The sequence below is a fragment of the Antennarius striatus genome, chromosome 6 (assembly GCF_040054535.1).
Source record: "Antennarius striatus isolate MH-2024 chromosome 6, ASM4005453v1, whole genome shotgun sequence".
NCBI classification, from domain to species: Eukaryota; Metazoa; Chordata; class Actinopteri; order Lophiiformes; family Antennariidae; genus Antennarius; species Antennarius striatus.
In genome coordinates this window covers 24,254,120-24,266,366 of record NC_090781.1, presented here as the reverse complement: position 1 = coordinate 24,266,366, position 12,247 = coordinate 24,254,120, and the positions used below count along the sequence as shown (strand labels likewise).

At 42.5% G+C, this 12,247-nt stretch overlaps 1 protein-coding gene across 2 annotated transcripts in view; it reads left to right on the top strand.

The window, feature by feature from the left end:
- zgc:153039 overlaps positions 1–10,733 on the top strand; it is a 44,307-nt gene extending 33,574 nt beyond the window's left edge. For both annotated transcript variants that reach the window (XM_068317202.1, XM_068317203.1), the window contains exons 11-14: positions 918–1,110; positions 5,526–5,700; positions 6,784–6,930; positions 7,347–10,733. In XM_068317202.1, the coding sequence (XP_068173303.1) occupies positions 918–1,110; positions 5,526–5,700; positions 6,784–6,930; positions 7,347–8,284 (1,453 nt within the window). In that variant the 3' untranslated portion in view covers positions 8,285–10,733. The remainder of the gene's footprint in view (positions 1–917; positions 1,111–5,525; positions 5,701–6,783; positions 6,931–7,346) is intronic.
- Positions 10,734–12,247: the final 1,514 nt, after the last annotated feature.

Sequence of the window (12,247 nt, the reverse complement as noted above, 5' to 3'; positions counted from 1 at the left end):
TTCAACTTCCTGTCGTGGTGTGGGACGCCGGAGGGAAGCAGAAAATGATAAACCGTAAAGCAAGAGGGGACTCTTATAAAAAATAATCACTAGTTCAGAAGCCAAACAATTAGTTCCGACTTGAGCCTTGGATGGTACGAACCCAAAGAAGGTTTGCTTAACGGCACGGCGGTAATTACGTCTAAAATGACCAGAGTTCAGTTAAAGCGAGTGGAGGGAACAACAATGACAGTCTCAGCAGAAACAGACCAGTCTGAGGTATTTATCTGTTTATTCCACATATTTCTAACGCAGGTATCAGGTGTCCTGAAAGTCTCCTAAAGAATATTATTTCTTTCAGGGTGCATAAGTCTTTAGAGGGGAGGGGATTAAGACGATCAGGTGACACTGATACTCCTGCAAAAGCCAAAGTAAATGAAATTTTTTTCACGAGTTTAGCAACTGATTTCAAACATCTGTGTTGGTGGAAGTTCAGACTCTCACTGCGTTTCTGTACTTCATGGTCTCTAGTTTTTAAAGTGAAACATTTTAATGGGCAGAATCTCAAGTTTCATTTAATCCAACTGGCAGGGGAGAACCTCACGCTTCAGGTCAGGTGGAAGATTTAAGGAACATTATGAATGAAATTTAAGTATGATGAGGCTAACGCTAACTCCAGGTTTGTCTCCACACACAGATTTATTGATAAATTTTAGATAAATTTATTGATAAAGTTGAATAAATTATTTAATAGCCCAGTGAATACTGTTGTAATTTCAGACCGAGAGAACATTTTAAGTATTAAACAGAACTTTTACCGCAAGGGAAGGATTTAATGCAATGTTAGTGAAATATTAAATATTAAAACGTGGATTCATCTAATATTATTGACTTATTGATGAGCGGCTGACATGTGTTCCTCCCGTCCTCACACACAGGCCCACCTTTCGGTACTTCACCTGGCACACCTGTGCGCTCGGCATTGTGGGATGCGCCATCATGATGTTCCTGATCAACGCCATCTACGCCTCGGCCAGCATCGCCTTCATGCTGCTGCTGCTGCTGCTGATTCACTACCTCAGTCCCACCTCCAGCTGGGGCTACATCAGCCAGGCTCTCATTTTCCACCAGGTATGACACACACACACACACACACACACACACACACACACACACACACACACACACACACGGTACTGCATTGTCATTACTAGAGCAACTAAAATCTCATCCTCTCAGCTTTACAAGAGCCTGTACCCCTGCCAAGCAATCTTCTATCAGGTTTATAGAGGCATACACACACACACACACACACACACACACACACACACACACACACACACACACACACACACACAGACTGATCTCTACTGCCCCTCCCTCGACCAAGCCCTCCGCATTTAGCAAACAAGCACGCACACACATACACACAGATTGTCTCTCGATCGCTTACACACACTTCCTTACCATTCCAACAGCAGCTATCCATCACATTTATATCTGGTTTACCAGACACAATGCACGCACGCACACACACACACACACACACACACACACACACACACACACACACAGCTTTACATCGTCCAGCTCTCCATGTCCTCTATCAGGAAAAGCCTGTTGCTCTCAAGGAGAGGGGGCACCTCTGCCAGGAGGGCCCGTTGCCGAGAATGACTGTTGCCAAGGCTGTGGGACGGGGGGTTCTGGTCACGGGGGGGGGGGGGGGGGGTGGCAGAGTTTGCCAGCAACTTGTCAGGAGGAAGAACATCATTACAGCCACTAAAGTTATTGAGCTTTTCTTCCTCGTCCTTCCTGCATTCTGTTCATCTCCTCCTGGACGATTCATCTCAGACTGAGACAGAAGCTGTGAGTCACAAACACTCAGACCAGCACTAGGAAACCAAACTTTTGGGATGATTACTTACAAACTGATTTGTTTTTCCTCTGATCAAACGATTGATTGTTCGATCAGTGTGAAGATTAAGATGTATTTCAGCTGAGTATTTCTTAATGTGTCTGCAGCCTTGACCTAAACCGGGTTGTTCTTGTTTTCTTGCATGTCTCTATAGAGATGCCAGTATAAATATTTAAAAATGAAAGTGAAGACGAACTAATCAGAATATCAGAGCGGGATTTTCATGACAAAATGTCCACAAAGAGGAACGAAAAATGATCTGAAAGACGCGGATCGACCGCAGCGTGGTGTGACATTGTAATCTGCACGTAGCAGGACCAATAAATAGGTCTATCAGGTTGCGTATTACAGTAAATGTTTTTCATTTGCCGTTCATTTATCACGCTGAAAGACTAATTATTAATGTAATTTCATTGCCAAGAAGCGAGGCTGTAACTGTCGAGGTTTTTACTCCTTCTACAAACGCACCTTTAAAACTGGGCTCCTCCTGGTGATTACACTAATAGGCCTAACGGCGGCCAAAGCGTGTGCATGTACATGTCTTTAACATGCATTCATCTTTCCTCTCCTGCACCAGCTAACAGTATCGTGGCTGGCCGGGGGCCAACTGGGTGACATTGAAGCAGAGATGGGAGAAACTGCAGCTTGCAGCAAAAAAACCCCCCCAAAAAGCCCCCAGACTGAGAGATAACAGGCAGCTGGAAACGGTGTAGAGTAGAAAAAGAGAACAAAGACAATGACACAGACTAGGAATTGTGATGGTATCACAAGAGGGAAAGATGGTGACAGAATATTTGCAGGGAAAAAAAGCGGGGGGGGGGTGACTGATTGAGAAACTAAATGATAGATGAGAGCGGAGCGACAGAAGTGATGATAGCCTGATGAATGAGAAGACGTAAGAACGGAGAGATAAAGAGAGACAGATGATCAGATGAGTGGAGGATCTCGGACTGCGCCTCTGGGACTATTTTTTTTTATTTTTTCCTTCTCCAGCGATTGGCGGACGTGAGAATGTCATCGGTTATGATGATTACGACCGTAATAATGTTGGGGAAACTGTTGCATCTTCACGTTTGATGGATGGCTGAAGCGACACGCGTGTTCAGCCAGCTTGGGGACCATGGAGCTGAAGTCGTCCTGACAAAAAAACAAACGGTCATTAGTGTCTTCAATTCCCATCAGGCGGAATCCCAAAGGAGCTGCGACACGGAAACTGTCACTGCTTTCATTTCCCCTAAAACTTCTGTGAGCTCAAGTTTATCAAACACATCCAGAAAGAGTTTTCAAGTGACTCATTTAGTATTTAGAATCATTCTGGAGGGGAATGTGAACCAAGAAAAGTCTCTCCTCTCTGTCTAAAAGGAAGGTGATGACCTGAAATGCTCGTGCAAAAAGCCATGAAATAAAAAAAACAAACACTGAATGATCCTTTAAAGTCCCACTTCGTCTCTACAGGAGAGCGTCAGCAGAGGCGTTAACATGGCGGACGTGTCGCCGCCGGCGTGATGGTCATTAATTCCAATGAAGGTATAGCCTGAGAGCTAATCGCTGCTCCTGGACTGTAGTTGGAGCTCTAATGGTCGGTTCCACTTGGTTACCTTTTCCATAATGGTACCTTGATGCCACCTCATTAACACACATTCAGAATCCTAATGATGGTTGTGTTATAGCATGCATTATAATACTGATGTACACTAGCAGTGAAATTTACACCCATTAGCAATCACAGATGGATTGTGGGATTGACACGCGTGTGCAAACATATACACACAGGTTCATATAAAACGTACCTTCATTTGGATATTAAATGAGGTTTGATTTGTTTCTAACACACACACACACACACACACACAACCACACACAAAGGTCTTTCAACCTCCTTAAGTAGTTTTGTATATGTGTGAATGTTGCCTTTGTAGTGTGAAGTTTTTTTAATTGGTCAATCTGCTGTGTGCAATAGTATAGTCCATTTACTGTGCTAACATTAAGTCTGCATTGTAAAACTTCTGAGACTAACACACTTAAACACAACATGTAGATGAAGCCCACTGCAGTTAACTCCTTATGTCGCTGCACCGTAAAGAAATGTTCTCATAATAGTTTGACTCTTATAATTATCTTCTTTCTAAGGAGGCTATCGGATTTTTGGCAGGATTATGCAAAAACTAATGCAAACATTTTCATGAAAGTTTCACCATACATGAATCCCAGCTCATCCTAGAGGCCATTAGATTAGGTCACATGTGTCAAACCCAAGGCCCGGGGACCAAATTGTGGGCCGCCACATCATGCCATGTGGCCCGCAAGAGCATTAGAGGTCAAAAATGTGCTATGACTAAAAACCAGATTTCCCACAATGCAATAATAAGCCCATTTTAACTGATAAAAACGTGAACAAAGTTAACGTCCTAACTTGTGTTTGATGTTATTTTTCTTTATTGATTGATATTTTGATCCCTGATTGATGGAGTTCTGTGGGTTTAATAACCTGACAAATTAAAAGGATTTGTTAGAACAGAGAAACATTTTTCTGCGTAACTGTAATGTTTATAACTTGAACAAGTAATAAATTTAGTTATTTAATATTAAGGAATAGTTGCATTTCTTTTATATTGAGTTATATTTAGTTACATTTATTAGTTACATCTGGCCCCTTTGAGGACAGCCGTTGTGCTGATGTGGCCCCTCGGTGAAAATGAGTTTGACGCCCCTGAATTAGATGATCCGGATCAGGGATTTTATTTTTTTTTAATCAAAACATAAAGGTACGTAGATGAGAATTCAGCAAATTCAATGAATCATGCATATATTTACTGGATTTAACAGAACAGTAACAGTTTAACAGAAATACAGCAACAAAAACCCAAGATTACTACAAACATGAACAGAACTGCTGCCCCATGCGGAGGCGGTGATGGTAGTGAGGGGGGGGTTACATGTGAAGGCAATCAGGTAAAGGTGTGTGACAGAGTGAAAACAAGAGCGACTAATTGGAGAAGAGGAAGGGAGGAAAGCAGGAATCCTGGTAACACTGAGCAGCGTAGGCTCTCCCTGTTTCTACATCAGGTCAACTCATTAGGGTTGTTGTTTTTAAAGCGTTTAAATGATTTATTTTCACTGCATAAGAAATTACAAGCGGCGGCATTCATTATACGTACGCCTTATTACATGTGGTTGCAGAAACTCTCATGTGAAATGGTAAGATTCTAATGATCCATAAAAGTTACTTCCCCTTTCTGCATACATCCTCAGTCAGACATGAAAAACATTAGCGATCAGGTTGGAAATGTATACTTTTCTACCTGCCTAATTAAAACCCTGAAGCATTTTGAATGTCACATCTCGAATCTCTAAGAGAAAAGTAAAAAAATAAATAAAAGTTATGTGAGATCTTTGCAACTTTTACAAGCATATGTGTGTAAGTTTATATTGCCTGCGGAAATTAATTTCAGCGAGTGGGTTTTTGTGTGATTAAAGCTGAAGCCTCAGTCTCAGATGATCTGCAGAGACGTCTCCGTTTCTACCCGCTGCTCTCTGAATGTCATCATCTCCAGTGGGTATAGACTCTCAGCCCAGTAAACAAACTTCCCGATAACGGCTCTCTCCCCCCGTCACCTCCCGTTTCTTCCAGGTGCGTAAGTACCTCCTGATGCTGGATGTGAGGAAGGACCACGTCAAATTCTGGAGGCCTCAGATCCTGCTGATGGTGTCCAACCCGCGCAGCAGCGTGGGCCTCATCACCTTCATCAATGACATCAAGAAGAGCGGCCTCTACGTCCTGGGACACGTCCAGCTGGGAGATCTGGGTAAGCACCAAGAAATCGCATCTAGAAACTGTACTAAATACATGTACTAAATATATAATCCACTTTTATGTGACACATTTTTACAACCTGTTAATTTCTCGCCGATGATATATAAATAGAAACATTAGCAAACACTAATAATAACGCTAACGTCAAATTCCTGATGCATTCTGGACATTTCTTAATTAGCAGTTTATTTTTTTACTTATGATAGACTAAAAAGAATAAAAGTATAAGCACAGTTAATAGCAGGTGATTATTTAAAGTTAATCTACACTTTCTTCACCCTTATTTAATCAACGCCTACGTGGAACACAGCATTAGTTTTGTCATTCATGCGTAGCTTAATTACATCTTTTTTTTTTCTCTAACAGTCCATTTTTGTCTCGTACTCAGAAGATGCAAAAAAATTTGTTTGAAGAAGTCAGAAAAATGTTGTAAACATCTGAAAGAAAAAGCCAGGAGCACGTTTACACAGAACCCGAATCTCTTGACTGTGTTTGGCTATCCTAATGAAATATTCCATTTACTTTACAGATCCTTAGGTTCAAGTATTCTGAATAAAATCAGTTTTTCCTCATATGAGCAGTCAAGTCATCTGGAGCGCATGAATGATGCACCATCTCTTGTCTAAACAAGCATAGTCTTATTCTGAGCTATCAAATTGGACTGGAGCTGCTGAAGAATTTTTTTGTGACCTACAGATGAGTTGTTTTATTTGCGCTGCTCTTATTCAGGAAAATAACAATAAACGGTTCCCTCTTTCTCAGTGAGATACTAGACCTTTATCCCTGACATCGGCTCATCTACAGCAGTTTTTATTTCGCGCGCACACACACACACACACACACACACACACACTTTTACTTTCTTTCACTGGAGGTTTGAGGCTAAAACTAAACAGGACATGTCCCTGAAGCTCTTTCCCCACCAGAAACACATTGATGTCAGTCATATTGATCATCTCTCCTTTAACTTGGACATCAGTTGTTTCAGGCCTTCTTTACCTTTAACCTTTTTCTCAATTCTGATATGTTTTTGAAGCGTCAGCTTTATTTCTCACGTTTCCACCCCCCCCATCAGATACGCTGCCATCCGACCCTCTGCAGTCCCAGTACGACTCCTGGTTGTCTCTGGTGGACCAGCTGAACATCAAGGCGTTTGTCAACTTGACATTGGCCGATTCTGTGCGTCATGGAATCCAGCATCTCCTCTTCATCTCTGGATTGGGTCAGTGTCACCACCTGTAACCAATCAGAACAGCAAATCAACTTTTCTGTGACATTTCCAAAGCCAGACGAGTAATATTTCTCTTTGGAGTCATGCTGTTCTATTTTTTAAATTAGCTAAACTTTGTCTTTTTTAGTTTTTCCTTGTGGACATCCATCTGCTGTCACTCAAGCATCTTCTCTTTTTCATCAACGTTCTTTATCTCATCTCTTTTTGGTTCCTTTTCAGTTGTCAAGCCAATATTTGCATTTGTTTTTTATTTGTGCTTGATGAAATAACCAATCTTCTAGCCTTCATTTAACATAAATGAAATAACCAATCTTCTAGCCTTCATTTAACATAAAAAAAACTACCATCATGCTGAAATAGTTAAAAGAATTGGCGTCTAACTCTTCCCTCCCTCGTCCCCTCCCCAGGCGGGATGCGTCCCAACACCCTCGTTCTTGGATTCTACGACGACTGTCTCCCGAACGACAAACTGATGGATCCGTCTCTGACCACCATCCAGTGCACGCACCAGATCGACCCCTCCCAGGACTTGGAACAACACCCCCCTCTCTTCCACTTCGCTCCTCTGCGGGAGTTCAACGACCAACGGGACGATGGGAAGGCTCTCGGACCGCAGGAGTACGTCGCCATCATCGCCGACGCCATGAAGATGCTGAAGAACGTGGTGCTGGCGCGGTACTTTGACGGCTTTGACCGGACACGGGTCCTCTCGCCGCCCGCCCCCTCCCCGGGGAAGGGGGCCGTGTACGTGGACGTGTGGCCCGTCAACCTCCTGCGCCCCGACAGCAGCAGCTACGTCGACACCTGCTCCCTCTTCCTGCTGCAGCTGGCCTGCATCCTCAACATGGTGAGGGCGTGGCGCAAGACCAAGCTCCGCCTCTTCCTGTGCGTGGAGGAAGGGCGGAGCTTGAGGGGCACGGAGGAGAAGCTGGGTCAGCTGCTGAAGGAGTTGAGGATCAAAGCGCAGATCTACCCCGTGCCCTGGGACAAGCAGGTTACACTCCACTGGCAGCGCCAGGGCGTGTGGAGCAAGAACAAATCCACACAGCCCCCCCCCGGCGGGATGGAAGAGAGGAAGATGATGGAGGAGGACGAGGAAGATTACGTCAACAGCTTCCCCAGCAACACCACGCGCCTGTCCAACGACTACCTGTCAGCCGTCAATAAGCTGATCCTGGAATCGGCCCGACCCGCCCCCACCGTGCGCTTCCTGTACCTGCCCCGCCCTCCGGCCGACACCCGCCGCTACAGCACTTATCTGGCACAACTGGAGATGCTGACTAAGGACCTGGGCCCCACGCTGCTAATCCACGGGGTCACACCGGTGATCACTACTGACATTTGATCGACATCCCCCCCCCCCACTTCTGTCTTGTTGCAGAGCTGAACAGTTCGGTCTGTAGGTGTGGAAACAGTCGCCCCGCAAACAGACTGATGACGAGAAAACAGCCAGAAAAATCGCTGCTCAATCATTTTTTTTACATTTTGAAGATACGATGAGGAAAGTCCAGAGGATCGATCGATTTTTAGAAAATATAACATGGATTATTTTCAGCTAATAGTTGTGGTGTTCTGATCGTATCTCTAAAAGGAGTCCGCTGGGGTTGAATTTAAAATAAACTGAACTGCTTTTAGACAAAAATACACAACCTGACCAGCAAACCGGTTAGAAGAAGTAGAAACTTGAAATATTTTTAATCCAACGCTTCCGTTTTTTTAACTTTGAACACTCCAGTAATCCACAGGAGGATGCAGCTCAGGATACTTTAGATTCCCCACTACACTTTTTAATCTGAGGTTGAGCGATTCCTGATAATCCTGATAATAACTTTGGAGAAATCTGAAATTGGTGTGTTTTTCTTAACTTCCCCCAGATGTTCTTGAATGAATATTTTTGAACTTTTTTTGTAAGAAGTTTCGCTTTTAAATGAAGAGCTCTGCTCGTCTAAAGAACAATAACAATAATAATGATAATAAAGCAAGAATGAGGACGTATTTAAACCAAATATATTCAGGTTTACATCAGACAAACTTCTCCTTTTTGATGAGCGGTGGAGAAGAAGCACAACAGGACCTTTTACTTTTCTAACAAGCAGTGAGAAATCTGTGAAATGTTGGAATTAATTTGCCTTGGGCTTGATTGTGTTTCCATGCACATGTTGTGATGTTGGTACAGAACTGATTTATTATCTGGCTCTCATTCCTGACGCATTCTAGAGAAACCCTTTTATTTTTTATTTCCTTGGAATCCTTCATGTTCCCGCTGCTCAAAATCCTTTCAAACGATCATTCCATATGTCTCTGAATCAAAAGGAGACGCGATTTGAACTCATTCCATCCCAGACGGAGTTGGACCTGCTTCACGTCTCAGTCGCCGTTTGCAAGAAATCTGCTTTTTCCATTTTAACAGCTTGAAACGAAGGATCCAGTTAAACAATAATATCTCTGGTGCTTTTATGGAACCGTTGAGGTTTATTCCACAATTAATGGGACCTCAGGATGACATTCCTGTTTTTTCCAAATGCACTTTTGTTCTTCCTCTGACAAAATGTTTGGTGTACAGCTCTTGTCATGTTTACATTACCAATACCCACTGTGATTATTCAGAACATTAATTTTTATGTATTTTAGGTACTCGCAAAAAAAGTGTTTCCTCACTAGTAATCATATTGTTGGACAAACATCTGTATTGAAGTTTTCATAATGTTTTGATCTATTCTACACAGTCGGCCTTAATCCGGAGTATTAATGATGTATGAAGAAACATGAATGTTTCCTGAACGGTGTCCATCAAACATGTTGATACCAACACACAGGGTGCTAGAAGAGCAGTTTATTCCAGTCTGTATGACGTCCCGTCAAAACACACTCGCTGGTTGCAATATTTATTTTCCAGGATGTCAAATGAAATGATCTGTAAGTTTATTGAGCAGCAAAATTCATGACATCAGAAGCTTTTACATCCACACAAGGTATGGTAACACTGTCCACTTATTTATGTCACTCTGGTACACATTATTATTACTATTATTCCACGTGTATTCACCATAATATATAGGTGTTTTTAATATTCAGAATCCTTACAGATTTGAGTTTGGAAAGGTGATTCAAGTAGATATTTGGTTATAAGTGGAAAAATGGCTTCTAACCAAATATCACTAGAGTGTTCCACTGGATTTCTTGGGGCGATTTCATCTTCTTGAACGTTTTCCAGTCAAAAAAACTGACAAGACAGCTGCGTCTGTTTTCTAAACGTCCCGCTTTAACTCGGTTACATTCAGATAAAATCCTCCAAACCAAACTAAAGCAGATCTGATGATTCAGCACAAAACTGGGTTCTCAAAGCTTTATGGTGTCAAGAATGTTTCCTGTAATTGGACAAACTTTCAAATGAATTGATATTCATGATATGCCTTCCTCATCCTGGGGGTACAAAATATTGCATCCTGTACACTGGTAATAACAAAAGGGCTGAAGTGTTTTGACTTGACAGAAGGTGTGTCGTGTTTTTATTTATTCCGCTTATCTGTAAGACGGCGATGCCACCGCGTCACCTTTGAGGTCCTGGTCTGATGAAGGTCTGGTGACTCCTCATGGACCACTATGACCTCTGTGTCTCCATGACGACCTCTTGTTTGGTCACTAACAAACCGTTGGCGCCCATTTCTTCTTTGTCTTGGAGTTGCTGTCGTGGATTTGCAAACAATCCCTGCAGAGTCCTTTTTTAGGGAAGAAGTGAAATGTAATGTTTGATTTCCTCTTGAAATCTTTTAATAAATATATTCCTGACTGAATTCATGATGAAATTACATTTATAAAAGTTTTTTTCTCATGTTCTTACTCGGGAAATGCTTTGTGATATCCAGATCAAACATAATCGCGTCTGGACTTTGTTTCATTTGAGCTGAAAACCAGTTTGTGCGTCTCAGAGCTTGTTTTTTTTTTTTTTTGTCTTCTGCACTTGTTTGTTTGAGGTACACTTTAGAAATAAAGGCTGAGATAGCTCAGCAGCTCCGACAGATAGATACTAGAGGGTGCCGGCCAGCAAAATTACCTTGTCCTACAGTCACCTTTGTCACCAACCAGGCAGAAATGGATTCCATGTCCGCTCTGAGGTGAACAACAGATTGGAAAAATAAGCCCGAATAACCATCGATATCTGCTCCGGAGGAGGAAAGCTGACATTTATCACTGAGGGGAAGGAGTGGGCTCTGAGAGGATTTGGTGTGTGTGTGTGTGTGTGTGTGTGTGTGTAATGAGTTCAGGACGAGCTCTTCTATATATTTTTGTGGACTTTTCTTAAGTACTTCTGTGACAAGAAGTTAGTCTCAATCCTGGAGACAGATTAACACCTTGAACAGTTCCAACACAGACCCAAGAAAACAGATAAAACATGTAAACAGATTCACATATAAATATAAATGTTGAATTAATGATTCCTCACTATTAAGCAACGTTTGTAGAACGGAGTCCTGTGCTGGATTAACTGGCATAAATGGTAATATTATGGTAATTTTAATTATTGGTTGTAAAATTAAACAAAAATTATAAAAAAATTGACAAACCGCCTCTTATTCCACGTGATCGGAGACCAACGGATCAGAATTGATAAATTTCCAGTTAAATATAATATTTTGTTAAAAACATCTCATCTAAAAAATTGTCATAAATTGCTTCTAATTTGTATAATTTGTGTGACAAACAAAAACACGTGACTCTTAAGTTGTCATCAAACACGTTTGATGCTGAACACGTCAGAGATCCTGGACATGACAAGAGGGTGGAGAAGATGAACTAGTCACCTACAGGCGTCCCAAATGTGTGTGTCACTAAATCAAAAATGGAGACCATCATGTCTGAGTGTGTGTGTGTGTGTGTTTGCCTGAGAGTCTGCTCTGTCATGAACACCCCCCCCCCCGCCCGATCAGAGGAAACTTATCGCCGCCTTGTCACTTCCACTGGGTGTCACAGCTCCAACCAACGGGCGCGCCGGTGGGAGAACCCACTTCATCATCATTTCAACCACACTTTCCATTTCATCTCCTTCTCTGCATCTTCAGACCCACTTAATTTTACACGACACACACATTTACACAACTTGTGAGACGGATCTTGGGGGGTGGGTGGCGGGGGGGTACAGTTTAGCCACGCTGACGCTCAGATCCATCAACCAGTTAAGGTTTGCAGAGGCCAAACAGACCTCTGGCTTTTCCTGCAGGTCATGTTTGCATCCCAATATTAAGAGTGTGTGTGTTTGTGTGTGTGTGTGTGTGTGTGTCAGTGCTCATCCGGATTACAGAACAAGGAC